This window comes from Squalius cephalus (genome assembly GCF_949319135.1).
Source record: "Squalius cephalus genome assembly, chromosome: 22".
Classification (NCBI taxonomy): Eukaryota; Metazoa; Chordata; class Actinopteri; order Cypriniformes; family Leuciscidae; genus Squalius; species Squalius cephalus.
In genome coordinates this window covers 16848140-16865646 of record NC_137143.1, presented here as the reverse complement: position 1 = coordinate 16865646, position 17507 = coordinate 16848140, and the positions used below count along the sequence as shown (strand labels likewise).

The following is a 17507-nucleotide window of genomic DNA, read 5'->3' as shown; positions in this document are numbered from 1 at the left end:
TCTAAAGTGTTACTGACTTTTGCTATGCTCACCAAGACTGACCAAGCTAAATTCCTCTGAAGTTTTCATGAGAAATTATGTATCAGACAGCTTGAAACAGACCTTGTGTTTGACGCGTTGCCCTTCAATTAAGTGCATATTCCGATGTATTACACCAGGCGCTGTGACCCTCAACCCTGCACAGCATTTAAAAAGCAGCGTGCCAGAAGAGGAGGTGATGCATAATGTGCGTAAAAAGCCAGTGGGTTAAGATAAGCAGTCTTCTTTCAGGAGAGGAAAATGGTTACAAATAAAATAAAACTAAAAAAATAAAAAGCCAGACACAATGCCAAAAGCTGTTTCTATCTGACCTCTTTAGCAAGCTCTTAAAGCACAACAAATAGCATTGTCACATATTTAGGTGTGAAACCCTGAATAGTAAAGTAGGCCACGCACAGGTGTTAGGGAAAGATAAGCCCTGTCCTTTTCCTGAATTTTAAGGGATCCTGCTCAAAATATGCGAGGAGACACATTTCCCCACACAGAGACTGTCAATCATCTCGGTCCCCCTGCTCAAACGGAAAGTTTGCATGGGGCTGAAGTTTCAAAGCTGCTTTTGCTCAAGACCTAAATGAAGAATAAAGATATCTGACAACCAGCAGATTAGAGTCAGAGGTCACCTGTGATAACTGTAGGACCTGACATTTTCATCCCTGCATCTTTCTTACACAGCTTTCTGGAATACTCCATTCTGATCAATCGTGACATTCAGCAGCACTATTATTTCAGATATTTAACTGAACCGTGCAGGTAGAACGTGTCACATATGGCCATTATAAATATGGATGTTTCTTACAAAAATGCATCGCTTTACTTCAGAAGGCCTTTACTAACCCCCCGGAGCCATATGGGTTACTTTTATGATGGATGAATGCACTTTTTTGGGCTTCAAAATCTAAGTTACTATTCATTCCCATTATAAAGCTTGGAAGAGCCAGGATATTTTTAATATAATTCTGATTGTGTTTGGCTGAAAGAAGAAAGTCATATACACCTAGGATAGCTTGAGGGTATGTACATTTTTGGGATAATTTTCATTTTTGGGTGAACTAACCCTTTAATGAACAATATATTATAATTATTAGACATTGCTTATAGTGTTAATATGTTTACCTTCATGTCATCTATAGTCTTCAGCACAAAAACATCAACATAACAGAAACTCTTCTTATTGTCAAACATCTTATTGTCTGTTAAACACAAACAGATCTTTCCCTTCTCTAAAAAACAAATAAAATAACACTATTTCAACATTTATTCCCCTTACCCAGTCCTATGTAGAGCATGCTGGGAACTAGAAATCCACTGCCCAATTTTCAAAGATATAAAGATAATTTAATTGTCAATTTAACATCATTTTTAACAAAAATCGATTAACGCAGATATTTGAGTTTAAGTTACACACAATATTAAGTTAATGTCATGATCAACATTATCACGTCACCCTGAACTTGTAACTTAAAAAGTTTAATTAAATCAATAAATTAAAATTATTAACTTGTAACCCTGCATTTATTTAACTTGTGGCAAAAGGTCTCCTGAATTAGTATTTAGAGTGTGATGTCGCCAGTCAGGATTGGTCAGTTGTCTGTTGACTGGCTACCAGTTACTCTTTTGCTGGCCGTGCTATTGGAGCAAAGTAAACAACTTAATAATAATAAAAGAGCACCTGATCATCCTCCATAATGCGGTCGTTATTTACATCTCATACAATCTGCAGACTATTGAGATACCAAGGCAACGACTGACGCATTTGTATTGCATGCCAACGGTTGGCCCAATGGTGGTATTTAACATCCATGGAACCTTTCCATTGCACACACAAAAACAATAAATTAATTAAAAGGGTTCTTTAGATTATTAAGTGTTCCTCACACTAAGAACTAAGGTTCTTATAAAAACTGTTCACTGAAAGGGTCTTTGGGGAACCCATAATGGTTCTTCTATGGCATCAAAAACCCTGTTTAGAAACTTTGAGTGCATTGTTGTCAGGTTTAGAGATGAATCAGACAGGTGAGTAGAATAAACAGTAGTTTTATTTAGAACAGAAGAACAGAACCATCAGATATAGTTGAGTTAATAATGGCAATGTGGAAATGAATATAAAACTTAGCTGGAGAAAAAAACTGAATGTCTTTTGCAGATGGAGGTAGACCAGGCTGGAGAACGGAAGATGAAGGAAATCAGCGGTGATGGCAGATGGTAAACAGGACTGAGAACAGGCGCGATCAACTCCCAAACCGTTTATGGGTGCGAGTTATAAAGAAGTTATCAAATAAAGATGAAAAACACACACTGATGATGGCTTAGGCTGAAACGCGTCTGTGTGGACATGGTATAAATAAATATATGAGATATAAATAGAGAGCGCGGTTTTTCATCTTTATTTGATTTCTTTAGATGGTAAACAGGAACACAGACTGAAGATGAGTATCGCAGGTAAGTAGATCAGGTAAGTCTTGGGAGTGATTCGTGCGTGTCTTGGTAAAGACGAGACTAGACAGTGAACTGATGGTGAAGTGTTGTTATATAGGGAGCTGATGATGATGAGGTGCAGGTGAGGTGAATCAGTAATCAGGGGAGAGTGAACGAGTGGGCGGAGTGTGCAGATCTGGTGAAGCCCAGACAGTTGTGAAGTAAATTGAAGTGTGAAGTGAAGTAAAAAAAATAAAAAAATAAAAATTCCTTGTGGTAGTTGTAGTCTAAACAAACTTTTCTAAATCTAAAGCCCCCAGTGAACCGTGTTGGCCTACAAATTGGCGCCATGAATGAACAGCCCTGCTGAATTTGAGTGCTGGTGGCGTCATTTAAATTCTCATAAATGAATTAGACTTTTTGGTCTGTCAGTTCAATGCACACATTCAAAAGCATTATTCACCATTGCTCTGAAGCTCTAAGACAAGGGAGCATTGACAAACTGAGGCTGCAGATCTAGGGGCAATCTACAAATTCCAAAACTGGCATGTGAAAATGGTGCTGAAAATCAATGTCATCTTTAATTATGGGCTGATGTCTATTCTTGGTGCCAAACAATACAATAAACTGGCTTTTACTTGAAACGTACAAGGCACACAAAGACAATAACAGCTGACAGCTCACAAATCATCACATGACAGAAAACCGTTGAGTTCAATAAGTTACTTTAAATAAAACATGCAAGCAGGAGCTGAACAATTTAGATGGGCTGGTTGTCTTCAATATCTACATGACATCCATGTCAAGTTAAGCGATCCATTATTGAGCAAGAAAAGAGCTTGTGGAAGAATAGAACATTTGGTTAGATATTAAAGCTAAGAAAATCAAGACAACTGTCAAATGCCTCTAATAATAAATTAAAAAAAGTTGAAGATAATTTGTGCCATAGACATATGGTACATTTGGAAGACAGGGTTATAATAGTATTATTATAACAAACTGAAACCATAAATATGTTTTACTTGGAATAAAGGTTAACTGAAAAAAAAAAAATCATATAAAAAATCCATTAAACTATTGTATTTCCGCTAGTTGCCAAGGCAACATTTCTCATGATGTATTAAACTAAAAATGAGACAAAAAATTATAACAACTATAGACATTTCTTTGAAAACACAACCTAATAAAAATGACAAAAAACACAAACTAAAATGAAAATCTAAAAATAAAAACTAATTAAACACTTAAATAAAAATATAAGTTTCTTGATACAAAAATAACCCCCCGCAGAGATTTTTTTGTTTCTGAAGCAACTGTTGTTGTGAGACACTAATTGGAGATCGCATACTCATTGCTTGATTCATTCTGCTTTCAAAAGAAATATTACAATACAACAAAGTTGAGCACATACGATGCCTTAAAATCATGTCTATGGACGCTTCTCACTAGGTTGTTGCACTCACTACTAAATTCAGTTCAAATTCTGCCTGTTGAGTTATACATGACATATATTTCTCCCAATGTCCTTCAAGATTGGAGTGTGAAAACGCATTTCCGAGAGGAGGGTGAGAACAGAGAGGCTGGAAAATTGAGTGAGATGACCCATATTTCCATTAAACAGGCTGATATGAGAAAAGACTGTTGCTATAATGGTCACCTTCAATTATTTGTGCCAAGGCCAGAGCCTTCCTCATTCCTTTGAAATAAAAGACACATTTCATCTTCGAAGAGGACTTGATTTTCATAGATATTTTGGTAACACTTTACAATAAGGTTCATTAGTTAACATTAGTTAATGTATTAACTAACATGAACAAACCATGAGCAATACATGTGTTACTGTATTTGTAAATCTGTGTTAATGTTAGTTAATAAAAATAAAGCTGTTCACTGTTTGTTCATGTTAGTTCACAGTGCATTAACTAATGTTAACAAGATTTTAATAAAGGATTAGTAAATGTTGAAATTAACATTAACAAAGATTAATAAATGCTGTACAAGTGCAGTTCATTATTAGTTCATGCTAACTAATGCAGTTATCTAATGTTTACTAATGAACCTTATTGTAAAGTGTTACCGATATTTTTAATATAAATATAATTACTTAATAAAACTCATACTCCAACTCAGTTTTATTATATACATATAGTTCCCATGTATGCTCTTAGAAGATGACTTTCTGTGAGCTGCTTTAGTAAGAAAGCATGACATTATTTATGCATATTATATAAAAGCGCCTTCCACAACAGGTTAAATCAAATCATTTGGACTATTCATTCTGGACGGCAGGGGATAATCACTTCTGATAATGTCAGACTGTGAACAAAGATCTGATAAAAGCAAAGGTAGGCTAAAGCCCCAAAGGAATTAGTGAACATTTAACATCTTTTCTACCACCATTAATATAGGTTGGTCGTGTTTGCTCTCTGCTTTATGGAATATTGTGAGGACGTCCAGCAAATATCTGGCTCTATTAGGCATTTGAAATGAAATAAATTTCATTAAAATGGGATGAAATTAAAAATCATATAGCTGCTGTGTGTATTAGGGCACATATATATTAGGGCAGTCAATCACATGCATATATATATATATATATATATATATATATATATATATATATATATATATATATATATATATATATATATATATATATATATATATATATATATATATATATATATATATATATATACATATATACATAAGTATAAACAAGGCTTCAGACATCCAGTGCTGTACACCATAAATATAAATATACTTATATAAATATATAAAACTATTTTTTATTCAAAGATCAACAGTCTGTCATTAGTCTTTAGTCTGCCACAAAAAAAACAAAAAAAACCCAACAACATTAAAATCATGACCTCAAATGTCATTGTGAAAAAACAAAACAACCAATGACTATTGTAACAGTGCGTAAATCAGACCTTTCAGGCTATAGCCTAACGCTGATGCCTTATGCCAAAATTATTATTACAAACTAAATTGTTCGGTCATTAAATAAGAAAACTAAATAATTGTGTAGATGTGTAGACCCGACATCAGACATTAGACCGAAGTATTTTTTTGCACACAGTGCGACCAATCAATCACTCCTTTATGACTGGCTGCCAGAGACATTTTTGCTTTTTAGCGGTGTGTTGGGGTTCCGGTACACCAGCCATGTCAACGAAACGAATGAATGAAAATTAGCTTATCATGCATATCTAAATTCACGCATACGGTATCTTTGTAGAACTTCAAAAAAAGAAATAAAAAATATGCTGCTGCCAATGAGCAGCCGGCGGGGGGCTGGCTGCAGGACGACTCAACCTTCACGGACAGTTTTTAATGTTTTATCAGAAAATAACTAATCAAGATTTTGCTTTAGTATAATTTTCGGGACAAAAAGGGCCGGATTCGGGACAACAGCTTAGATTTTGGGACTGTCCCGAATTTTTTGGGACGTCTGGTTACCCTATCCACAAATGAATAAGCGCGATGATTCAGGGAGCAGGCTACACAGTCAACAGTTTGTGAATAGGCTACTACAAATGATGGCTGTGAAAGAGACTGTGAACGCACTGAATAGGATATGTTTAGTTGCTGAATAGTACAGGCTACTATTACACAGCGATAACGTTAAGCACACCAGAATAATATATAATATTCAGAAGTAAGTAAACAGTGTAGCTGACTTACAGATTCAGTTAACATCCACAAATGAATAAGAGAGATGATTCAGGGAGCAGGCTACACAGTTAACAGTTTGTGAATAGGCTACCACAAATGATGGCTGTGAAAGAGACTGTGAACGCATTGAATAGGATATGTTTAGTTGGTGAATAGCATAGGCTACTATTACACAGTAGCGATAACGTTAAGTGCACCAGAATAAAATATAATATTCAGAAGTAAACAGTGTAGCTGACTTACAGATTCAGTTAACATCCACAAATGAATAAGAGCGACGATTCAGGGAGCAGGCTACACAGTGAACTCAGAGAAAACGCTACTTAAGCTCCGCTGCTTTCTTCGGCCCTCTCTGTCTCTCAGTGTGAGAGGGGGAGTGGCCAGCGGCTAAAGCGGCAAAAGCCAATGTGTGCTTCTTTTACCGATATATATTTAACAATATCTTTTGCATTTCTAATTCAAACAACGTCAAACTTGCACTGCACTTACTCGTGCCCGTAGCAAGACACCTGTCAATTTTGAAATCCATCGAACTAACGGTTCTAGAGATATGTGAATAACAGACACACACACACACGCACACACACACACAGACAGAACGACGTTCCTGTAATTTATAGATAGATAGATTCATGAATAACTTTAATTACAAAGAGGTACAAGAGGATAGGGTCTCAGCTGCTGAACTCAAATATTAGTCAGTCCGATTGCACAAAAAAAAAAAATGCCTAGGATGATAATTACAGGCTGAAAGAGGGTTCCTGGGAGGGATGGTGTGGAGTTCACCAAACAAGAGCTCATCCACTACAAAGGGGGGATAAATAAGACTATCTGGTTAAGGCTTTCACCTCACAGTAGAGCAGCAAGAGAAAAGGTCACCTGATACAAGAGCATTAGGTGTGTAACCATTAGCAATAGTGTGTTGCTGGTATTTTCTTTACCTTGTTTAAGGACAAACTTTAATGCTAAAATATGCCACATTTTCATTTCTGCTCATGAATTCAGAAGACAAGGAAATATTGTTGCGCTCAGATGAAGGCTAGTTGTAAGTCCAGGTGCGTAAAAACCAATAAAATGTAGAAGAGACTGTAGATGGTTCGCACTCTGAAAAACTAGACAAAGTCTTTAGCAAAAAGAATCAATTATTTTAATAGAGCAAGAGTGCTCATGAATTCAGTAAAAAGAACTGTACTTGTCCTTTATGAACGTCCATTTAGAACATATTGTTAAATGGCCAATTAATGAATTTTTGACAACATTTTATATTTTAAATTAAATCTTAATGTTAACAATTTTAAATATTAGTTTTGTATTGTTATGTTTTTACCTAAAATATGATGGAGTAAGCATTACTGAGCGTTTGTTTCAATCATACTGGACGCCGGAGGGCACCCCTGCGCAGAAACTCCAAATATGCCTCACAGAAGTAATACAACGACGTTCCAAGAATCCCTAATAAAGCTATAGCTGAAAAAAAAGAAGATAGAAATACTTTGACTGATTAAACAAACACACGACTGCCTCAATACTGTATATGGTGTATTTGGGTTCTTCAAGCCTTCTCGAGTATTTTCATAATAAAGTATATTTATAATCCAATGCTAATCGACGTCGAGCCTTGATCACTGTATAGAATACTATAAAAATGATATATTGTCTGCCTCATTCAATGATTATCAGCTTCTCATCAGCTGTAGTTTCTCCTCTTTAGCAAGAAATTTCAAACAGTTGACAGACGTTATGTAGTGAGTTTGGAGTAAACATGTTATTAAATGTTGTCTTTTGTTGGACAACAGGTTTATGAATGCTTCGCATAAGTTTTGTAAGACGTTTGTCATAAGTGACTCAAACTCACAGTTCTTTTAGAGACAGCAGCATTTACAACTGATCACAGAGCTGCTCTTCACTAACACGCAGTGCATTTATTTATTTAATAAAAAAAAAAAAATGAATAAAAAAAAATTCGCACTAAGCCGAATCACGCTTTCGGTTTAATTTCAATTAATCGTGCAGACCTAATTAAAACGAATTATAAACATATCAGAGCAACGGTAAAACTAGTTTAATACTGTATGTCAAACACAGTGAAATGTGTACAAGGCCAAAGAATTTAAAAAAAAAACACACACGCCATCAATTCATACATATTATAATTTGGATCATGAATATTAATTAAGTAACATGACAGGAGATGAGCAACGTCATCACAAGATAATATTTATGAACTTAGTCTTTGTATATAATCTGACAACCTTGCACTCTAAAACTCATTCTGATGTTGTTGGTGGTGCTCAACCTCCAAAAAGGATCACAATATAACAAAAACAACAACAAAAGGTTAATATCAAGTAAAAATTTCAACTGTAGTCCATACAATGCAATATGTACAAGTACATATGCAATACAAATGTGCTAGATTCCAAGTATCCGGAAACTAAATAAGAGCTCTGTGTGAGGAAAAGCACTTAAAATCTTACTGTTCCTTTTCCTCTGATATCAGCAGGTTCTGAAATATTTTTTAACATCGTCCTACAGCTTCATCTCTGAGTCTGACTAATGGCCATCGGCTGCTTCAATTAGGAAGTCTCTGTATACTGAGATTTCCTGAGAAGATGGTATCATAATAGAGATACATGGTGTGCTTGTACTATCCATGCAGCATCAATCATAAAATCTCCTCATCATGACATACTTAATGAAGGCTCCTTCTGTTTTGTTAGGAGTTGAATCTCTTTCAGGGTCGGTTCCTATAAGCCAAAATGGCAAATCTGCTTTCTGACAACCCCAAAACCCCAAGCTCTATTAGCAATCAAGCATGTCATAGCCGGTAATGCAGTCTCTCCTGACACTTTCATAAATGGAAAGTCATAGAAAGTCAAAGCTTAATTGCCATCTCCAGAATTGTACCATCCAGGCAGAAGCACATCCACAAATATATGTGTGTAACAACAATGGACTGCCAAGTTTTTTTTTGTGCGCACATTAAATGGGTGTTTGTGAAGTATAGCCTCTGCTGCTAAATGTCATAACTACACTATCATGCTGCCAAAAGCATATTGCTTTATTGATGGGCACTTAAATGATACAAATTCTGACAGATTTGGACAGTGAGTTTTCTTGTGGTGCAGTTATTGTGGCCACCAGCCAACCAGCATTTTCATGACATAATTTTCCTGTCACATGGCATTTATGGCTCAGTTGGTTGGTTTAAAAGAGTGCCCATAAGCAAAAATGTCTACTAGCAAATAAAATATTTCAAGTGAGTAATTGTCAAAGTACAGTGACAAAAAATGTTCCTTGAATTTTCAGTCATGTGGCAAACAGTAGCTCCATCTAATGGTATAATTCAATTTATCAAACAAAAATAAATTCACTTTATGCTGTAAGAAACACACGTTATGCTGTGTTTTTGTGTGTAATGTTTAAGCTCTGTTTCAGTTTCAGTTCCATGGACTTGTTTGTATCTCCTTGTTTTCCTAATGTTAGTTCCTGTTTCCTCAGCTCTGGCTCCGCCTTGGTCAGCCATCACCTTGGTTGCCACAGACTTACAGGCATCTAGCTTTACCTCCAGCAGGCTCCTATTTGTCACTGGCTCCTACTTCCTCCTCACTCCCACCAGCTCTGCTTTGGTCTTCCGAGTTCACAGTTCCACATTGGTCTCCCAACTCTCTGGTTCCACCTTGGTCCTCCGTGCTTGCAACGCCGCCCATGTCCTTCATCCCTTCGACTCCACCTTGGTCTTCTAGTCCAGACTTTCAGACCTCTAGTGGACTTTCAGACCTCTAGCGTTGTCGGGGTATATGTCAGCAGTGGCCCCCTCCATTGGCTCCTTAATGGTCACTTCCTCCCCTGGCCCTTATATGGACTCTTCCACCTGTTAATCCTGGCCCTCCTTCCCACCGCAGTATGGATTATTCCCTCTGTTTCCTCAGTTCTTTTGTCAAATATTGTCTGTGTATATTGGTGTGTAGCAAAGCTGTTACAGTTTTCTCTGCTTTGGAGTTCTGTCTTTGTTTTGTTTGGTTTGCTGAATAAAAGTATACTGCTGCATTGAGATCCATCCTTCACCTGCCCACCATATCAGTTTGACATTTATTTAGTAATTGGATTGATTTTAGGGATTATGTATTAGAGCAATGTCTAACAAGGGGTAAAGCAAACCAAAATAAGTCATAATTCAAGTATATAAGTAAATAATTCCTGTCATTAGTGTTATCATTGAGAAGAAGGGGGGGGGGGGGCGGTTAATTTATTTTCTGGTGTTAAATACATTACTATTCATTTGAAAATAAAATAATTTTAAAAATACAATTTATTGAATAAATTATAATTTATTGTTTTTTTGTCTGATCAAGTAGTGTTAGTTTTGTGATCATATTTCAACCGCTTTTGTAAAATTAAGCCAAAAACGTAGAAATAAAAAATTCTTAGAAAGAAATTCTATTGCACATCCTGAACCATTGGAGGGTCACTTGCACACTTGAGCCATAACCTGTTTGATGCTTGAGGATAAACCGGGTCACACTGAGTGAGAAAGTCAAATAAAGTAGTAATGATAAATTAACTTAATCTGCCAAGGGGAAATTACCCAATTCAACAGCCAGAGATGAAAAGCAGAGTGTACATTCTGTACAGTAAAAACATTTAGAGATTTTTTTTTTTTTTTGTGGAATGCTCTCAGTTACATTTATTTAGCTGACAAATTGAGCAGAGCCAAATTGCTCATTGGCTTCCTCTGAATGGGTGAGCTCAGGCATTTAAATGACTATTCATTAAAATATCTTTGTGCTCCTCGCTGACATCCATAAGAGGAAAATGACCTTCGTGCTTCAGACGATAACACAGGTAGGTTCTATGAACACAGACTGTCTGAGCGGATTACGCCTATTGAAGCACTCTTTGCATTCATATCTATTTAAATTGTTGTATTGTGCACAGGGTTGCAAAAGAAATAGGAAGAATACAGCTAAAAGCAGTTTAACTTTTCTTTTATGGATGAGGAAGATGTTCCTCACACTCGCACGGCTGAAAGATTGTTTGCTTTTTGCCTCCACGTCTCATGGTAACTTTTTCTGCCTTCAAAATCCATTACAGACCTGACAAATCCGTTACGAACCCATGGAGAGTTTTTCATCTGCAAAAAAAGTTGAGGGGAGGTACATTATTTTTCTTTCCGACAGTTGAAGCAATATCATGAATAAATCAGGCACTCAAGACGACAGTTGCGAAGTGTCACGCAGAAGATTCATGCTAAGAGCTTAACTGTAACGTAACAAACAACCATTTACAGCTGCTCCATTGAAATAGTAGACACCATCTCATTTGTCCTGCCAGGCCTGTCCCAAGTACAACCGGTCTGAACAGGATGTTTCTCCCTGTTTGATTCTCCGGAGGAGAGTGGAGCGGGAAATGTGAGGTGACACGGTGTGAATTGAGTCACATTGTTTTGGTGGCCTATTGTGGTGATAATGCACAACTCTAAAAATGATCTCTAACGGAGATGGACACACTGAGCGGAACAAGACAGAACAAATACTGGGCTGAACACACATCAGATCCCAAAATAAAGCTAAGAACAGTTTTGTGTAGAATATGTATTGTATAAATGACTTAAGTGCCCTAAACATAAATGTCTGCTTTTAAGTGATTTGCAAGTTACATTAAGTAAGGAATAATTGAAGACGGGCCGTTGAATTATTAAAAAAAATAATGCACACCCGAGGTGGTAATGCCAGAGGCCACGATGCAAAGCGTATAATTCGATTATTCTGCTTATACTGCGGTTACCACACCTGAAAACATTGTTCAGATAATGTATCTCAAGACATTTGTCAGTTTTTTGCCTCCATTCAAAGAATGACTCTCAATCTCTCTGTGCGTAAAACAAGTAAGTCTATATCTACCTATCTTTTTTGAGGAACTAAGAAGAAGGTCACCCTGTTGCGCCTACTGTAGCCCACGTAGACGTCCAACCTTTTAGTTCCATGTGCTGACTGAGTTGAAACACATACAGAAGAAATAAGGTATATTTATGTACCCCTTTGTAAACCAAAGGTGTCCTGAGGTGTGCTTATCAATGGCCAATGAACAACCATTCTGAGGACAGATAACAAAGGACGTCCCACAAGAGTATAGATACCAGGATGGAGCATTGGTTTCCTCTCTGCCTTTGAAATTCAAAAGATCAAGTTTCAAAAGGAAGGGGTGAACAAAAGAGGGGTGATATGTATGGTGGGGATGATGTGGTCTTTTTAGCAGTGTGTCAGCATGTAGAAGGCATGGGCAAGGATGGGTCAATGCTTCCCCACCACCAGCTGTGTGTCTATTCCTTATCTTCGACACAACAAACAAAACAGGGTACTAAATATAGATAAGCAGATGATTCATATCTGAAGAGTCATCCCTTATGTCTCTTCTTTGGGATACAGTTACACAGGAAATTAATATGATTGCTAAAACCGATCAGGTGTACACCTTTTGCCCATTGACCTTTAGGGCTAGACATGAAGAGGAGTGTGTTTCATCAAAATAACAAGTGTGGACAAGGTGACATGACCTATAAAAAGCAAAGCCAAGACCGCACACACACACACACACACATTTACGCTATTGTCCACCTCTGAGATTAAAAGGCCTGAATTAACGAAATACCTGGTTGGAATGGCATACTGTACCATAGAATGGATTCAGAGTTTGGCTGTTTAGCATTAGCAATTACCCTCTGCTATTAGATACTGTAACTACCATTATGTTGCCAAAAAGCATCTTTCTCCATTGGTGGTAAATAAAAATTAGCTACATAATCTCAGGAAATAAAAAAAAATAAAGCAACAATCACTACCATTCAAAAGCTTGGGATAGGTAAGAATTTATTATGCTTCTGAAAGAAGTCTCTTATGCTCAGGGGTGCACATAACTGGTTCGCATGCATGGTAAAAATAAGCGATGTGCACAGAAAACGTGGAGGGAAGTGCTTTTGAGTACAAACATTTTTGGGGACAGGGACACATTTACTTACTGGAGGGGTGCAACCGATCACAGCTGACCTGTGATCCGCACGGACAAGGCCCCACGGTTCAGCACGCATGTGATTCGCGGATTAACTTCTAAGTGTAACCATCATAGAGTGAAAGTTTATCATTTGGACGTGTTTTGTCTTGCCAATTTACACATTCAAATGATTTTAAATGCGGAAGAAGAGGTGAAAATCGGGACTCATGCAGTAATCTGCGTGCACAGCAGGTCTTAAAGTGACAGCAGCCTAATATTCCTGTCTGTGTCATTAACAGGGCTCTACAGTGCGCCCATTTCACTCGCACATGCGAGTAAATATTTCGGCGTGCGAACGTGAAAAAATATTTGGGCGCACTCGTGCGAGTGACACAGCATTTTTCTATAGAAACAGCTGCAAATACATCATCACACGAGGAGGGGCAGAGTAGGACACTATATTACCGGGAGATCAGTTATTTAGGCCTAAATATTAAGTAGCTAGTCTGTAGCCTCATAAAAAAAACTACAGTGCCCACACACAAACTATTTTAGGGCCCTATAATTTCCGCGCTCACGGACGGAAAAGCGGAATTGGCAAATTAACGCGGAATCTAGTGTCAACGCGGAATTTTACATATTTGGAATAAAATTCTGTTTTTGTGTGGGAGAAAAACGTATGTCTGAGGAAAATCGCATATTACTGAAAGAACGAGCAGAGAGAGAGGCCCGGTCGTGCGCGCGTCTTCAAACTGTCTTGCTCTCTTTCACTCCCTCGCGCTTATTAATCTAAATCAATTGAGAATTGACACAATGGTAAAAGATCGGAAGAACGAGGTTTCACGTGGAGCATTCGGATATTTTTTTTCCTGAATTAGGCTACCGCTGGGTGTGAATTGTGCAAAAAAAAACAAAAAACTTTTTTACCTTTCCTTCTTCTCTGAAAAGCGTTCCGCCCATTCAGCTGACATAAAAAACACTTTCAATAAACTAAACAAAACCTATCCAATGATGAAATGTTTTCTGTGTTGACAAATCTTGTGCGATGTCCTAAAACTGCCGGGATAATCACACAACGTGTACAAGTCTGCTAATGATGTCCGATTCGCGAACTAATGACTCCTTTGAACCGATTCACTTTAATGAATGGTTAAAACAACTGATCTGTCCAACACTGAATCGGTTCGGTGTATAACAAAATCGGTAACACTTTACAATAAGGTTCCATTTATTAAACTCTAGTTAACTAGATCAGTTAACATTAACTATTAATAAACTGCACTTTTACAGCATTTATTAATCTTTATTAATGTTAATTTCACCATTTAGTAGCCTACATTATTTAAATGAAAAGTTGTATTTGTTAACATTAGTTAGCTTAATGCACTGTGTGAAGTAACATTAAAAATACAGGGTTAGGGTTAACTAAGATTAACAAAGATTAATAAATACAGTAACAAATGTATTGATTGTGGTTCATGTTAGTTAGCCTAATACATTCACTAATGTAAACAAACCAAACCACATTTAACATCTCTTAAAATGAGAATTTTGTTTGTAACCTCAATAAATTTAGGGTCATTCCTATTTTATTTGTGTACATTTTAATCATTAACATTAAAAACACTCTTTTTACGACTAAAATTACAGTAAAGGGTAAAAAAAAAACTGAATTCCCAAAAATGAAAATGGAAAAAACAGAATTTGCAAAAATTAAAACGGAAAAAACGGAATTTGGGAAAAAATAAAACGGATTTTATAGGGCCCTACTAAATCGGATCAGCACAGAGGGGCCCTCCCTGGAACTGTTTGATCCTACAAAATGTGCTGAAAATTGGCTGTCTGCTGGAAAGAGGTCAAGGCGACCAGGCTACAAAGCTTGGCCAAGTGACTCAGACATGATCTTCATTTCAGATAAAATGTGAAACATACATAGGGCCTACATACAATGATAAATGAAATCTACATGACGATAAAATAGAATTAAATGAAAATCTTTTGTTTGAAAGTTTTGGTCTGATGTTCTTAACCTTACAATGAGCATTGTAAATTTAATTGTTGAATAATTCTAATAATAAAACTATAATGATAAACTTATACAACAAAAATGACTGTGCCCCCAAATATTTGTCTGTGCTCCAAAAAATTGTTATTTAGGCGCACCAGTGCTCCTTGTTCAAAAAGTAAGTGTAGAGCCCTGATTAATGTTAATAAATTTAAAAAAACAAAAAAACATCATCATCTACCATGTTCAAGAGTAAAGAAGGTAGTGAGGAGAGCAATCAGGAGGAAAGTGATGACACAGCTTGTAGGATTAGTGTGCCGCGCAAAGTGTGAGTACCAAGCAGCATCTCCAGGTGCTCCATTGAGAACCAGACCAAAAAAGTTTTGTGCACACCTGCTGCTCTCCAAAGCTGAATTTATTTGATTAAAAATATATTAAAACAGTAATAATGTAGGAAAATTATTACAATATAAAAATGAACACTACTTTAATTTATTTAATTTAAAAATGCAAATCATATTTGTGTAATGGCAAAGCTGAAATTTCAACAGCCAATACTTTATATCTTCAGTGTCACATGTTCCTTCAGAAATCTAATATGCTGATTTGCTGCTCAAAACACATTTCTTATTATTATTAATGGTGAAAACAGTTGTGCTGCTTTATATTTTTGAGAAAACTGTGATAAATTAATTTGTTTAGGATACTTTGCTGAATATATAAAAAAAGTATTATAAATGTATTTATTGTACTGTCTATGTACTATGTACTGTCACTTAAAAGATTCAATGCATATTCTTGCTAAATAAAAGTATTAATTTTGTTTAAAAGATAATAATAATAAAAACCCAATAATAATAATAATAATAATAATTACCAACCCCAGTCTTTTGAACTGTATATATTACTAATTTCACTGCCAGCCAAGCAACTGCCACTGAGACGGGAATGCTAACACTCTCTGCACAGACATCTGCATGCCTATACATGTTGGAGTGATCACACTAGGACACACACTGGAATACACACAAAGGTGTGATAAATATTGAAGTACACACATACATAATACTGTGGTATTACACAAACTCACATACCAAAACGCACCCCATGCTAATAGGCCTTGAAATATAAAAATATACAGTACAGAAAGAGAGTCAAAATTCATAACTAACAAATTTCTGCATCAGATTTACACTAAATATGTGTGAAATAAATGATGATGTGAAAAAATGATGTGTGAATAGATAGAAACTACTGAAACTTTATTAGTCATGTTTTATTTTTCCTCTCTCTTTTAACTAAAACCAACATCCAACATGAGGTTTGTGTTGACATAAGACTTATGGAGACATTAAGCAAATAAAAAGATATTAGCTTTTCACAGAAAATGATAAGCTGAATCACATCATGTTGTAAGTTAAACTATGTGCAAACACCATCCACCTATAATGCTTCTGCAGCAAAAAAGACACTGAAATACAACTGCTCTTTTGATTCATGTACTATCTCATCATGAACAACACATAAGGAAACCCAGGAGGCTACTTCGCCAAAACCACCGGAAACGGTTCTCTGAATGAGTCTAACAGACAACTTAGGGAGCCTGTTGCACCTGCCGAAGCACCAATTCAAAACAGGGCAGTGAGAAAACCAACATCGTGCTCATTATGGAGAATAAGAGGCTTGGCAATATAAACATTTACCTTGCAGGGCTGGGTTTGAATGGAATCCCTGTGTGTCCACCATCGCAGGTACACTCTCTATCCCTCACTCGCTCGCTCGCTCGCTCTCCCCCTGTGAGGCGGCTGACAGGAGAATTGGTTATCTAATAGGTTCCCATGTAGCTTTGTCTCCCTCTCACAAGTGCGGCTCTAAGGAGGATTTCTTCTCATGTTGACAAATTAGCATAAGCTGCTTCCTGGCTCACCTGTACTCATCCAACCTGTTTGGCGCCTCCTCCGCCCCGCTGTGCCACATGCACCTGCTGAAACTGGACACACTGGCCTGAAAATGTACTTAGTTGCATGTTAGAACAATTACTTGATCCAAAGAAATGATTCAGTTACACCTCCTGGGACGCTACAATGCCGGAGCTTTTTATTGTTCAGATTTTAGACTGTCTTTGAAGTAATTGCGACTTTAAATGTCAATTTTAAGGCGAGAAGACAAGAAAAAACTATAAGCCTAGAACTTCTTTTCCCCTAAAGGGAATAGAAACCCCATTCTGACTTTATCTTTGCCTTGTAAGCAGATACGACAATGAAGCCAATGAGGAGTGGAACTCGCAGGGAACTCGCAGAGAATGACCCGACAGCATGAATCATCGACGTTCTGCTTTGTTTAGTCCTCAAATTTACTTTCATAAGGCTGATGCAGC

The 17507-nt window shown here is 36.8% G+C and overlaps 1 protein-coding gene across 1 annotated transcript in view; it reads right to left on the bottom strand.

Moving 5' to 3' along the window:
- Window positions 1–17004, bottom strand: part of naaladl2 (N-acetylated alpha-linked acidic dipeptidase like 2) — a 295368-nt gene extending 278364 nt beyond the window's left edge. Inside the window, exon 1 of the mRNA XM_079856568.1 lies at window positions 16834–17004. Coding sequence (XP_079712694.1) covers window positions 16834–16876 — 43 coding nt within the window. The 5' untranslated portion in view covers window positions 16877–17004. The remainder of the gene's footprint in view (window positions 1–16833) is intronic.
- Window positions 17005–17507: the final 503 nt, after the last annotated feature.